The following is a 14,773-nucleotide window of genomic DNA, read 5'->3' as shown; positions in this document are numbered from 1 at the left end:
TGCTGAGAAGGCTGCTGCTGAGAAGGAAGCTGCTGAGAAGGAAGCTGCTGAGAAGGCAGCAGCTGAGAAGGCTGCTGCTGAGCGAGAAGCTGCTGAGAGAGCTGCTGCTGAGAAGGCTGCAGCTGAGAAGGCTGCTGCTGAGCGAGAAGCTGCTGAGAGAGCTGCAGCTGAGAAGGCAGCTGCTGAGAAGGCTGCTGCTGAGAAGGCAGCTGCTGAGAAGGCTCCAGCTGAGAAGGCTGCTGCTGAGAAGGAAGCTGCTGAGAAGGCTGCTGCTGAGAGAGCTGCAGCTGAGCGAGAAGCTGCTGAGAAGGCAGCTGCTGAGAAGGCAGCTGCTGAGAAGGCAGCTGCTGAGAAGGCAGCTGCTGAGAAGGCTGCAGCTGAGAAGGCTGCTGCTGAGAAGGAAGCTGCTGAGAAGGCTGCTGCTGAGAAGGCTGCTGCTGAGAAGGCTGCTGCTGAGAAGGAAGCTGCTGAGAGAGCTGCAGCTGAGAAGGCTGCAGCTGAGAAGGCTGCTGCTGAGAAGGAAGCTGCTGAGAAGGAAGCTGCTGAGAAAGAAGCTGCTGAGAAAGAAGCTGCTGAGAAGGAAGCTGCTGAGAAGGCTGCTGCTGAGAAGGCAGCTGCTGAGAGAGCTGCAGCTGAGAAGGCTGCAGCTGAGAAGGCTGCAGCTGAGCGAGAAGCTGCTGAGAAGGCTGCAGCTGAGAAGGCGGCTCAAGAGAAAGCAGCTCACGCTCCAATTTTGTTCCCATCTTCTCTCGACCATCTCCTAGCCACAACTCCATTGATCCCACTCCAGATGCCTCCCAAGGAAACCGAAGAGCAACAGGAGACTCCAAGTGAACGAATGCTCATTGGCGGAGTTCTCAGTGGAACTGTTGTGAACTGTGACTACTCAGGAGATCCTGCTGTCTATGAAGTCTCTGTGAATCGCAAAAAGTCCGAGCAGGAAGAGGAACAATGGACTGTTCTTATCTCCTACAATCGATTCCGAGCTCTAGCTGAAGTTTTGCGCCATGAATACCCAACAGTCACAATTCCGAAACTGCCGTCGCCTCCCAAGAAGAGCCACGCTAACCAGAATCTTGTTGAGATGAATAAGTTCCTATCAGGACTCCTCACATTGCGCAATGGTGGACTCATTGGACATTGTTTCCAGGATGGGTCGTTCACACCTGAGGAGGCCCTCACACGTGATATTCTGCAGCTGGTACTGCGTGGTTATGGCATTCACAATCCACTGGGCCAGCGTGAGGGTGGTGTACGAGTGAAGCTGGTACTCGAAGATGTTGGTGATGTTTGGGGATACTTGAAGGATGAGAGTCGATTGGCTTTGCAGAATGGTTGCTGTGCGGATTGTGGTGTGAGGATTGGAATGAAGCGTAAGATGAGAACTGTAGGGATAAGCAATAGAAATGTTTAAGAAGGATTATCGGTATTGCGAATATAGTCATTATTTCTACTGTTTGAAATGTCATACAAATCAAATGTCTCTGATTCCATCTCGGATCGTTCTCAATTGGGATTTTAAGAAGTACCCTGTAGCCTGTGTATGTATGGACTATCTCAACAGCATCGCTGATCAGCCTATCATATGTCTCTCTGCTGTAAATCCACTTATTATGGAGCGGAATGAATCATTGAAACAGCTTCGACTGTATCGATTGAGATTATCCTTCATGTACGACTATATTAAGGTATGCAAACAGTGCAATGAAGTAATTATGAGTATTGATAATTATGAATAGTTATTAAACTGGTTATCCCCGCGGTTGTATTTTATGACAGGTACAGAGATGCTAGCATTGAATGATTTCATCCAAGTAAAGAATGAAGTGTGGGATGAGGGTTAGTTGAAGAATGGGCAGTTGTTACCATGGTTAGATGATCGTGTGAAGCAATATGAACAACATATAATGCATGATTGTATTGTGTGAGAGAACTGGAATGAATGAGCCATAGTTGTGTCAAGCCAAAGGATTTATTTGCGAGATTTGTAATAAAATGCCTCCAATTTATCCATTCCAGCTTGAGATTACTGTTCTGTGTCGACGTTGTAATGTAGGGGAAAGAGGGAATGTGAATCGTAGGCTGTTTTCCATAAGCAGTGTTTTACCACGATGGAGAATTGTCCAAAATGTCGAAGACAAAGAGAACGAAGATTGAAGGAGAAGGAGGAGACAGGAGATTTCTCAGAACATTTGGTTCCAGAAGAACGACATCAACCAATGATGAAAACACTGGATGGATAGAGTTGTTTATTCGAACAATCAATCAATACACTTTTGTATTTAGAGTGAATCTCTTCGAGCTTGTCGAGTCGACGCCACAAATCACGATTTCCTCGTTCCACCGAATAGGCGATTATAGGGAAGGCAATAAATACTAAGGGCAGGCAAGGGACACCAAGATGAAGCTCTTGCCACTTTAACAGAAGCAACAGAATCCAACAAACGATGAAGAATACGGGGACAAGGACTGAAATAAGGATCAGGTGACGGATCCAAGGATAAAAAACGTAGAGAATCTATCTAACATGCACAGACAACACAAGTACAGTGATAAGACATTCTACAATACAAACTAAAAGACATGGAGCCGTCATCATGGATGCGTAATTGCCAATAGTCAACACACGCACTACATTAGGCATCAATCCGTACTCAGCTTCCTTCAATCCGTAAATGAGTCCAGCAATAATCACAGTTAATAAAATTGTATAAGAGTACTAAACATCAACGAAGAATCACACTCCTACTCTCCACGAAAGTCTCTGTTTGTACAAATCCTTTCTCATATACTCCAAAAATTCCTCCTGTTCTATCCAATCATTCCTCGAACGCAACTCCACCATCGACATTTAGATCACAATCACGATCAAGTTTGTCGTAAATTACTCGTTTACGCAACTTTTCAGACATGAACCCTTCTTCAATTAAGAGAAATCGAGGGAATGACCTCAATTTATAATGGGCCTAAATACCCATTCGAATTACAGAATAATATACAAATTCAAGAAGCATTAGGGCCATGATTCGTTATATCTCTCAGGTTGTTTGTTCATTATAAATACACTATGTCGATTCCCTCAAATCTGTCAAAGGAATTTGTGGACTTTGTAAAAGCTATTGGAGATAGCAAAACCAAGCAGGATGAAGATCTCATCGTAGTTCGTGAGATGGCGTTCCTGAAGAAAACAATTATGGATAACAAGAGCAGTGATGTAGGACTTGTGAATAGTTTGTGATGAATAGCGTCAAATCAAGGAGAACATGTTGCGTATGATCTATTGTGAAATGCTCGGCCATGATTGCTCCTTTGGATATATTAAGTGTATTGAAGTTTGTCCTTTAGGGAAAGGTGAGTTGTAGTTGTCCGCCTGCAAGAACGTCTATTTGAAGAAGGTTGGTTATTTGGCTGCTGCCAGTTGCATTGGACCTGAGCATGAGTTCCGTTTCATGGTTATCAACATGCTTCAAAAGGTACAGATTGTTGAAGTATCTCATTCGTAGGATATGACATCGAGTGATCATACAGAAGTTGCTAACGCTCTGATTGCTACTTCCATGCTGATCACAACAGAAATGATTCCTGCTGTAATCACTCCTGTCTCTAACCTTCTTACTCACAAGCGTGAGTTCGTTCGTAAGAGAGCTCTTCTAGCTCTGCACCGTTTCTACCAGCTGGATAAGACTAGTATTTGCCAGCTGAATGATCAGATTTGCAAGATGCTGTGTGATGCAGATCCTTCTGTAATGACAGCTTGTGTGGTGCTCTTGGACGATATGTGTAAGGATGATCCTTCTATTGGCAAGAATCTGGTTCCTTCTCTTGTTAGTATCCAGAAACAAATCATTGAACAACGTCTTCCTCGTGATTATGACTATCATAACATTCCTGCTCCTTGGGTCCAAATCAAGATTATTCGTCTATTGAGTCGTCTGGGATATGGTGATCAACTGTCCTCGGAAAAGATGTATGCTGTAATCGCCGACACGATGGCTCGTGCTGATGCTGGTAATGCAATTGGTCATGCCATTAGCTATGAGTGTATTCGTTGTGTTGTTCATATTTATCCAAATGCTGAGCTCTTGGATAGCGCTTCGAAGGCCACTGCCTTCTTTATCAACAACCCTCTGGCCAATCTCAAGTACTTGGGTCTAAATGCTCTGGGTGAGATGGTGAAGGAGAATCCTGCTGTCGCTGCAACTCATCAGACTGCTGTTATGAATTGCTTACAGTCAGATGATGAAGCTCTGAAGAGAAAGGCAATCGATCTTCTGTTTGCGATCAGCAATGAGAACAATGTTCAGGTCGTGATTGAGAAGATGTTGGACTTTTTGAAGAAGACGACTGATGAGTACTTCCAGGTGATTCTAATCAATCGTGTGAATGATCTGGCAGAGAGATTTGCTCCTAATCCTTCGTGGTATATCAAGACAATCACACAGCTGTTCCTGGCTGCTGGTGATGTGGTGCCTAGCAATGTGGCGTCAACAGTGATGCGTCTCTTAGAAGAAGGACAGGGTGATCCTGATATTGACTATCAAATGCGTTCAGAGGCTGTAGCCATGTATTTAGAGTTGATGGATGAACCCAAGTTGCCTGAAGTGTTCGTTCAAGTGCTGGCCTTCATTTTGGGTCAATACGGAGAGACTGCAGAGGCAGGTGTTGAAACTGTGATTCAACATCTGTGTGCTTTGTTTGAACGTCAGAGTGATGTAGAGACAAAGGGATATTGCTTGAATGCCATTATGAAGAACTGTAACAAGTACGGAGGAGTGACAGATGAAGCGAATATGGTACTCAAGGAATGTTTGCTCTCTCACAATGTTGATCTCCAGCAGCGTGGTTATATGTTCCAAGTGATGATGGATGAGATGGGCTTGATGAATGTGGCGTATCCTTCTGCTGCTGAAGACGCTATGTTTGAAGTGGATGAATCATTATCGTTCTTACAGACATATGTGGATGAGATGCGCATTAACGGAGCTCCCGAGTATAACCCACCAGAAGATTCTGAGGAGGAGAGAGAGGAAGAAGCCAATCAACTGAAGGTTGATGCTTATGCTGCTCCTGAGGTTGCAAAACCTGCTGCTGTGAACTTCAATCAGCCTGCTGAACCTGCAGCTGCTGCACCTGCTCAGCAGGGATTCTTCGGAACCCAGACTGCTTCTCAGCCAGCCGCTCAGCCTGCTTCTGGTGCTGACCTGTTCAGTCAAAACAAGACTGCAGATCTGTTTGGCACATCAAATGGTTTCTTCGGTGCTCCTAGTGAGTCGACTAAGGTGACAACACCTCAACCGACCACTCCTACTACCAATGATACTGCTTATGACCTGTTTAGCTCGACTTCTGGAAATGCTCTTTTTGGCGGTATTTCAGAACCCGCGAAGCCTGCCGCTCCCGCTCCCGCTGCTCAGCCTGCCCAGGCTCAGTCCAATGCCTTCGACTTCGGTTTTGGAGCTCCTGCTCAGCCTGCTCAAGCCCAGTCTAATGCTTTTGACTTTGGTTTCGGTACTGCCTCTGCTGCTCCTGCTCCCGCTGCTCAGCCTGCCCAGGCTCAGTCTAATGCCTTTGACTTTGGTTTCGGAGCTCCAGCTGCTCAGCCTGCTCAACAGAACTTCGGCTTCAGTGCTCCTGCAGCCCAACAAGCTCCCGCTCAGCAGGCCCCTGCGGCTCAGTCAAATACCTTTGATTTTGGTTGGGGTGCTCCAGCTGCTCAGCAGGCTCCTGCCCAGCCTGCTCAGGCCCAATCCAATGCTTTCGACTTTGGCTTCGGAGCTCCTGCTGCTCAACCCGCCCAGCAGAACTTTGGTTTTGGCGCTCCTGCAGCCCAGCCTGCTCAACAGAACTTCGGGTTCGGAGCTCCCGCTGCTCAACCTGCTCAGCAAAACTTCGGTTTTGGCGCTCCTGCTCAACCTGCCCAACAGAACTATGGTTTCGGTGCTCCTGCTCCTGCTGTGGATCCATTTGCTGGATTCGGCTTTTAATTGCTTAAATGTTTGTTGAACAAACAAAGGAAGAAGAAGGGCGATCCTTCCTGCCTACAACAAGCCAGTAGGCTTCCCTATTAATGATAGTTCCCTGCTTGCAATAAACAACAAAAGCATGAAAGAAGGCAAGTGGTGTGGGAATGGAATAGGTGAATGACACAACAGTAACAGCACCATTCCCATTAATCACGGCATAGTCATTTCCCAGATCCTTCTCAATGCCCAATTTCCCTTGTAAACAGTAGTTTCTATGCACTGATTCACTTCACTTGTCCTACAAGAACAGTAATCTCACTTGAGTCATAATCAAACCCAAAATACCACCAAAGGCATTGAAGAGAGAATCAAAAGCCAGATCATTCACATAGATACGTCCTGTGGAGTCTAAAAGAATGTAATTACTGATATGAAGACGGTCGCACATCACTTCAAACTCCAGTGATCGTTCTCTCTCCCGAGTCCGAATTCTCAAATGACTCTCACTCAATTCATTATTTGTGTAAACAAGATTCCTTCAACTCACTCTATCATCTCAATCCTACTCAAACTGAAACGAACATACAAACATAAAATACCGCAGAAATAGGGATGAATATTGGAATACTAGAAGTTGACATGCTTCTTTTGCCCAAGTCTCAATTACTTGCTTCTGAGGAATCTGATCGCATACTCCGGTTGAATGAGGATTACGACGATACAGAGTGATCATATGACGTACCAACCGAAACGCCGTTTGTTGTGATAATGAAAGGAGCAATTGTGATATAAGTCCTCCTTTAGGCTGTGGAGACCGCAAGGAAGCAAATTCTTCAGGTTCCCGCAGAGAAGTAGAATTGACACAGAGTCGAATTGTGACAGAAAAGACTTGGTCAATAGTGAGTCGTATGGCCTCATCGAGGAGCTATTTGATGAGATGTCTTGAAATCCTACTTCGATGTGGATCTGAGATTGAAGTGGGAGTTTGGAGCAACCATCATAGAATCGATAGAAAATATCTCTACAAAGTATGCTATGACGTAATAATGTGATTTGGTAGAGATTTGATTCGATGTATGGAGAAGACGAATTTCGCTTGAGCGATGTCAATAACTCATTATAAACACCAGATTCTAGTGATGGATGAAAATCAAAGGTAGATTCATAAGATCGGAATTCATCAACTAAGGTGGTTGTGATGGACAAATAAGAATAAAATGAAGCATCATGACTCTTAAGAATCACATATCCATCTTCACCAGGAAAGATTGGAATACAATTTGTAAAATCGCGAGTGTTCATATACGAACAATTTATCAACAGAGAATCTGTACTCTTTACAAATGTCAAGTTATCTCCATGATAGGTAACAACATTAAAGAATTTGCCATAGAGACTCAAATCATTGAAATAATTGCGTTGGCTATGAATAATGAATACAATTCAATAATACAAGGTAATCATACGGCGAAATTTGTCTTCACTCTTTGTCAAAAGCGAGGACGCTTCTTCGAAAAGTAAATAACAGGAAGCTAGATTCGCTTTTTGGGTTCGTTGGGTAATAGCTTTGTCTTCAGCGGATTCTTCATGACGAACATAGCGAAAGACTTGTTTGAAGTCATTACTTTCTGTAGAAGCTGAATTTACAGACAAGAGCAAGTTAAGGACAAGTTGCATTTCTGCTTTCGCTTTGCCCAGTTCATTCTGCACTGCTGCAAGAGGATGTACTCCAGGTGGAACGGATACTGATTTTGATTCATCCAAAAACGGATGTTTTCCTGAATGCTCCCGATTGAACTCCTCTTGGATTGAATTTACTTAAACATCTCTTACCACGACGCTTTTTCTCCCATTCCTCCATGTCAATTGCTGATTTGCGCACTTCATTCTCAAAATCCATTGCTCTAGTGAATACCGCTAATTCAAATATGGTACTGCGTAAGAGTGTCGTCTTCTCCATTATTATACTGATATACTTCAGGTGGAGTGAGATACTGTAGGAAGACAGTAGCTATAAATGAGTCAATGGAAATCTATCTCTTACCCTCTTTTGGATCCTTCTGTTCTTCCTCCATAGTTCTAGAACAACAAAAATAGAATGAACAAAAAGCGGCTTCAGCCGACAGACTCAACGAGTGTCATTCCGGCATCTAAGCGATACGAAAATTATGACTCGGCGAAAATAAGGGACATTCTGACTCTTCTTGAAGATGAGCTCGCAATTCTAGACAAAGTAATGTACACACAAAGAAATCAACATCGGAACTGTATTTACTACCGATCTATGAAGACTGTAGGGTTTTTGGAAGAGTTCGAGTTTTAGACAATTCGATATTGTCGGAAAGTTTGGACGTATGCAAAAGATCTAACAAGCCACTTAGATGAGTATGAAGATGTAGTAATGTACCAGTATATAGTTTCGATGACTAGTAGAGTAGATGGATTGCTACAAACATGCTGTATTATTTTAAAAGTAAGCAATTAGGAGGAGATGTGAGGAATAGGCAATCAAACAAGGTAAACACTCGTGCAAGCATGTATCTTCTGCTCTTTTAACATGTAGACACAGTCAAAACCAAATAGGCAACACATACTTCATTCCACTGAATTCTGTATTTCTATCTTCATCTTGTCGTTTAATCGAAATCAATTATCTTCTGCTTTTGGAGTTAGTTCCTCTTCATCAGAAGTTTCAATCACGAAATCCTCAAGCTTTTCTCCCCTACAGTCTCCCACCGAGTATAATGCATCTATATCATGATGCCTTATCCTCTTCTAATACAACTATGTCTACTGGGATGGAGATTGAGCCAATCGATGACAACTTACTAGCCATTTAATATGTTTTGTTTATATTCATGATGCTATTCTGTGAATAAATACCAATATTCTCCTAGATATCTAGTAAACTCATTCTGTAACATGACATAGAGAGTTAGTATAAAGAGTGATCAAATTCGATATATATAATCTCTGTAGTCTATGGAGCTACAATCCTAACTAGATTACCAAAGAAATCCCATAAACAATGATTCAAATTGAGGAAAAAGATGAAACCAACGAATACTGACTCTAATATGAGTCCTGTTCTGCACCTTCGGTAATGACTGTTCCGAATTGTCTTATTCTAGTTTAGAAATATATAGTTAACATGACTAGAAGTGAAATCATACTACTAACTGCTATATGCGCTCATGGCGGTGCATCGTGTAGAAAAGAGATTCTACCCACCAGGATTAGATTCTCGTGGAAACTGTCCTTCTTCTGTTCTTTAAATGAAATAAACATTTTGAACCTAATGAAAACTATTCATGTACAGTGATGTAAGTAGTATGAATTGATAATCAAGAACTCTTATTCTGTTAATCTATGAGTTATACTGATCTCTCATTTGTTGCAATTTTCTTTTCTTTCTTTTGGAAGAACTTGGTAATACCAAATTCTCTTAGTATAACTAGTACTTAATCGTTTGTTAGCCTTTTGTTATCTCAACACAGTTAATTCTCTCTATCATCTTGCAAATGAATTGTAATCTATTTCAAGAATTCATAGAGGAGAGTGTCACGATGGAACAAAACCTCTCTATTCGAAGTGGGAATGGAGAGGCCATATATCAAGTAAATGGATCTAAATGTACTTTAAAAGCCAGATGGAACAAAGGAAAGAAGGAAGGACCAGCAACCCTCTATGATTCACGACATTTTGTTTTTGCTGAACTAGTATTTGTAAATGATCAAATAAATGGAACTTGTCTATTGCGAAATGATCGAGGACGTCTCATTTTTCGTGGTTCTATTGTCAATGGAAAGAAAGAGGGTTTGTGCCATGAGTACGATGACACAGGAACACGAGTATTCTATGGATTCTATCATGATGGAGAGAAGCATCCTTTGATGACTCCAAATCCGGATCTTCCTGGTTTCTATGATGAGAGGTCGATAGAAGGAGAGTTGCTCAGTATATCAGAGTATAATGAAACTCATGAATACAAGAATGGTCATTGTTATGTTCTTGAAAATGGTGTATTGATACAAGAGTGTGATATGGAGAAGGGTATTCAGAAGAGAATGCTTCGTGAGTGGAAGGATAATTGGATGATTGAGTATTTCGTTAATGGGAATGTTGAATACGAAGGCCAGTGGAAAGGCGATGTGGTAGGTGGATTTATCCGAGAAGGAGAGGGTGTGTTATATGACCAGAAGGGAAAAGTGAAATACAGAGGTCCTTTTGAACAAGGGCAACAGTTTTATCAATATGAAGATCTCAAGAATATGCCTGGATTCCGACGTGAAACCACTATTCATGGCAATGTACTTTCTGTTAGTGAATATGATTCCTCACGTCGCAAACATGGTCGTTGTTTCTTATATCAAAACGATGTGGTTAACGAGGAATGTGTCTATTCGCGAGGTAAAAAACGAGAAACAATTCGTCTACTCGATGGGACGACCATGAAAGTATTCCGTAATTCGCAACTTGTATATCAAGGAACTTATAGTGGTGATATGAAAACAGGATACAAGAGGGCAGGGCAAGGTACTGAGTATGAGAATGGAAGTGTTGTGTACGTAGGAGACTATATGGATGACAAACGAAATGGAATGGGAACACAGTATCGAAATGAGCATGAATGGTTCATTGGATCTTTCAAGAAGGGAGTTCAGCATGGTCAAGGTCGAATAATGAATGAAGATGGAACAGTGATAATTGAAGGAGACTGGAAATATGGATTTCTGCAGACGGAGTACGGATTTGTGGATGCAGAGACAGGCATAACAGAGAGTCCTTTTGCTCCTGGGTTTATGCATCGATGGAAAGAACGAGGAGGTGCAGCTGAGAGTGGTCAAATCGCTGTAGCAATTGTGAAGGATGCAATTCGACGAATACACCGAGGTTGGAAGAAATGGATTCATGATCATTTCGGATTGTTATTAGCCATAGTAATAAGTCTGATATGCATCGCTGGAGATATACTGTTTCCTATTCTTCTTGAATGGCATGTTGTCTTCATTATTCTATGTATTTTAGCTGGAATAGCAGTTCTAATAGTGACTTGTATATTCTTGATGGAACGATTGAATAGTAAAGGAGGATGGAGATATGGTTTTGTTCCTCTTGGTATTCATTTGATTCTGGTTGCTATTGGATTCGTTCTCTATTATATCATTCTCTTCTTTATCTGGTTATTCAGTAAACCTGTTCGCTGGATTGTTGCTTTGTCAATTGTTACCTTGATTGTCATCATTGTTCTAGTGATTCGTTATCGAAAACCCATAATAGACTTCTTCAAACATTTCAAAGAACGAATTCATCAACATTTTGGAACACTATTCCTATTGTTTACAGGAATAATATGTCTTATTGCCGATATTCTTGTTTCTATCTTTGTTACCTTGGATAATATCGCAGTAGTAGTCAGTGGACTCTTTGGATGTGCTTTTATCATTCTTCCTATTTGTTTTCTTTATAAGAAGCTTGATGAGAAAGGTGGATGGAAGTATGGACTCATTCCAATTGGAGCTCATTTGGCTCTGATTGGTCTCTGTTGCATTGTATACTTCTTTCTCCAGAGCCTGTTGTGGGTATTACAGAATGATGGACGTATCATCACAGTAACAAGTCTCCTGGGAGTTGGCGGCTTTTGTGCCTTCCTCATGACCAAGAAGCCCTTCCTTCTATGGGAATATGTCATATCATATCTTTGCTTCCTATTAGATGTGATTCTACCAATTGTGTTCCATCTATCAGGAACGTGGAAAACGGTGTGGTGTATAAGTGGACTTGTGATTGGAATTGGTTCCATGATTTGGATTGTTAAGAAGAAACACAATCACTGGCCAGTTCTCTTCATATCTCTTGATCTTCATTGTATCGAAGAGGGACTCATTCAAGTGTATTTCATGATTCTCTTTCTCATAAAAGCAGAGAACCGAGTGGACTTGAAAGTGATACTCTGTCTTCTTATAATCTTCTTGGTTCCTTCATTCTTTGAAACATTTTCCTGTGGGAGAGAAGATATTATGAATTTCTATCCATATTATGTTCTTATTCTGTCATTTGTTGTCCTTGATTCTGTTCTTACTCTGTTCTTCAATGGTAGTTACATTCTGTGTGGAGTTTTCATCATTCTGGTCTTTCTCTCCGCATGGTTTACTTCCAATTCTACTGATTGGGAAGGATTTAAGAGTCAGTTTATTTGTCAACTCATTCTGTCACTCTTTCTTCTTTTGTGCTTTGCGTTGGGTAACTTTTTCTATAGCATCACAACTGTATCCGTGTGGTGTATTGTTCTGATTGTTATTGAAGTCGTCACTATGATGCTCCTACGATCTCACCCAACTGCTCGTTTTGTTGTAACTTGCATTACAATCATCAGTCTATTTGTAATCAGTCTGACCTGTTCCATAATATTTCATTTACCAGCATTTCTAATTGTCATAATCTGTCTCGTAAGCTTCTTCTTCTGTGCTTATTTCTTCAAATGGGCCTATTCAGGCGATAATTCGGTAGTAGGTATTATTGCAGTAGCTGCTCACTGTGCCTTCTACATCATTCTTTATATCATGAACCTCTTCTATCAATTCTATAATGTAACCAAACTCCCTCTTGTCTATGTTGCTATTTCTGCTGTTGTTATTGATATTATAATGGCTTTGTTCTATTATATGAATATTGGCAACTACATTATGCGAGTTTCATTTGTTGTAGTTTCTAGTTGTGTAATACCAATATCACATAACTATTCAGCGGGTTACTACGTTGGGTTCATTCTTGTGGGACTTGTGTATTTTATTCTGCCGACTTTGTATTTCAAGGATCACATCAATCGTTTTCACTTCTTCTTCTTGGGAATACAACTTGCCTGGTTCTTCCTTATTGGATTTGTATATAATCTCTTCTGGTACATGTATTATAGGGCAGTATTGCCATCATCTATCTCTGCAGTTGTCACTATGGGACTTCTATTACTATGGCTCTATGAAATGAAACAGATACCTGTCATTAAAATAGATGAAATAGAAACTAAACAGTTCTATGTTTGTTCGATTTGAAAATCCTGAATTCAAAGAATTAAAGATATCAATAATTGCATGAAGAATTAATTGATTCGTATTAATCTTGATGAAAGAAACAGTTCTAGGATTAATCATTTGGAATTGTAGTAATTGATTCCAATTAATCTACTACTCCAAACAAATTCTATTAATTGATATCAATAAACAAAGGAACCTAAATCAACCAGAACGATTCTTCGCATTCTTGTCCTCTTGTCTTTGCTTCAGTTCTAAGAACGGAACTTCTTGATCCACAATCTCCTCCGATTTTACATCTGCAATCTCCTCAATCTTCAAACGTTGACCATTGATTGTGATTGTTCCATCATCGTTCATTGCCTTTTCTAGATCCTCTCGGGTCATGTAATACTCATTCGTTTCAAACTCTTCTTCCTCTTCTGTTTTCTCCTTCGTCTCTTCTTGTTCCTTTTTCACTTCTTCTTTAACGCTATTGACCGTAGCTTCATCCAATAAGAAGGGATTCTCTCCGTGACATTCTTCTTCTACTTTCTGTTGGTAGGACTGAACAATGCTTTCTAAGGACATGGCTTCCATTTTCTCCTCCACATTTCCGAAGCGTTCCTGTAATTGTTCATTTGTCCAGTTTTCATAACGAGTCTTTCCTGGTCGCATCAATTCCCACTGATCCTCCAGATCACGTGCAACACGATAACCTAGGAATAATTCTCATTAACTGTTCGTACGTGGAGAGAAGATATTCGTGATAATAGAATCACCGTCTACGACCATCCATTCGGACTCATCTCGATCTGTCACACGGATTGGAATCTGCTTCAGTTGTCGTTTCCTTAACTACCTCTCACATGGATAAATGATGTTCTACATAGTGCACTAGAGTATCTCCGATACGTTTCTCGTGATTTAATGAGCTGCCCGTCACAAATAGCATGTATGCAGCCATTGAGCTGTGATTTCTCATATTCAACACACGGATGTTCAGTGCTCCTTCTCCTTGAAGAATTGTCATTGTTTCTTTCAGCGACAACGGCTTTCTGCACATGAGAATCACTTTCAGCACAAACCCTTTCAGTACTTCAATATCATATTTTTTAGCCTTCTTTGCTGTGGGCGGAATCCAGTCGACACCTTTTGAGTTCGATCCAGGAACAAAGTAGTTCATATTAGGCAAACCGATTCCCTTCATCCAATATACTTCCGGAAAATTCAGTTTTGACACATCCTTCTCTTCTGAGTAACACATCTGATCCCATTTCTTGGCTGCTGCTACACTCGTTTCAAAGGGGCCTATGAATCAAAGAGATTCGATTCCATCACCTTCGATAGTCGACTTATAATAGGCAAACCAATCACCATTCCTTCGCATTTTGACTCCAGAAAACATTCGATACGATGCCCTACAACATAATTACCTTAGTAAAACAAAGAACCAGGATTCTAATCGGGTTCGCAATTCATCCGGATCGAGTTCCGAGTCTTTTGGTACATTGGTGTTGTCATAATACTTGTTCATAAAAGATTCATCTTTTAAAACATCCAAAGAACGACTGAACATCCTTTTCGCCATAGAGCCCTTTGTGAACCATCTGACGAGTCTACATTATTTAATCACTCTTCACCAGTCATACAATGAGTGTGTTTGAAGATGGGCCAACATGATTGTGAGTTGTAATTGTATTTCACTATAATTCTATGTTGTATACTTAGATTTATGTGTTGGAGTTTCCGCTTCTATGATGATGGTGATTACTCATTCCTTTCCTCGACTTGCAGCCA

At 41.2% G+C, this 14,773-nt stretch overlaps 4 protein-coding genes across 4 annotated transcripts; 3 read left to right on the top strand and 1 right to left on the bottom strand.

Annotated features, from left to right (window-relative positions):
• Positions 1-790: 790 nt before the first annotated feature.
• On the top strand, positions 791-1,844 carry JH06_3445 (Phox domain-containing protein; the record flags this gene model as incomplete). Its single annotated transcript, XM_014672312.1, has 3 exons — positions 791-1,373; positions 1,405-1,709; positions 1,740-1,844. The coding sequence occupies 3 exons, from the start codon at positions 791-793 to the stop codon at positions 1,842-1,844; spliced, it is 993 nt and encodes a 330-aa protein (XP_014527798.1).
• Positions 1,845-3,067: 1,223 nt separating this feature from the next.
• On the top strand, positions 3,068-5,984 carry JH06_3444 (hypothetical protein; the record flags this gene model as incomplete). Its single annotated transcript, XM_014672311.1, is given in 4 exon segments — positions 3,068-3,214; positions 3,246-3,332; positions 3,363-3,488; positions 3,504-5,984. 4 exon segments carry the CDS (start codon positions 3,068-3,070, stop codon positions 5,982-5,984), a joined length of 2,841 nt encoding a protein of 946 aa, XP_014527797.1.
• A 3,545-nt stretch (positions 5,985-9,529) lies between these two features.
• Positions 9,530-13,015, top strand: JH06_3443 (hypothetical protein; the record flags this gene model as incomplete). The annotated part of the gene is made up of 1 exon (XM_014672310.1): positions 9,530-13,015. One exon carries the CDS (start codon positions 9,530-9,532, stop codon positions 13,013-13,015), a length of 3,486 nt encoding a protein of 1,161 aa, XP_014527796.1.
• A 183-nt stretch (positions 13,016-13,198) lies between these two features.
• Positions 13,199-14,552, bottom strand: JH06_3442 (hypothetical protein; the record flags this gene model as incomplete). Its single annotated transcript, XM_014672309.1, is given in 6 exon segments — positions 13,199-13,692; positions 13,723-13,831; positions 13,863-14,031; positions 14,062-14,284; positions 14,315-14,394; positions 14,410-14,552. 6 exon segments carry the CDS (start codon positions 14,550-14,552, stop codon positions 13,199-13,201), a joined length of 1,218 nt encoding a protein of 405 aa, XP_014527795.1.
• Between the last annotated feature and the right edge of the window lie 221 nt (positions 14,553-14,773).

Source organism: Blastocystis sp. subtype 4 (genome assembly GCF_000743755.1).
Source record: "Blastocystis sp. subtype 4 strain WR1 chromosome Unknown seqid_0100, whole genome shotgun sequence".
NCBI lineage: Eukaryota > Bigyra > Opalinata > Blastocystidae > Blastocystis > Blastocystis sp. subtype 4.
Note: the sequence above shows the minus strand (reverse complement) of the source record. Positions and strands in the feature narration are given on the sequence as shown.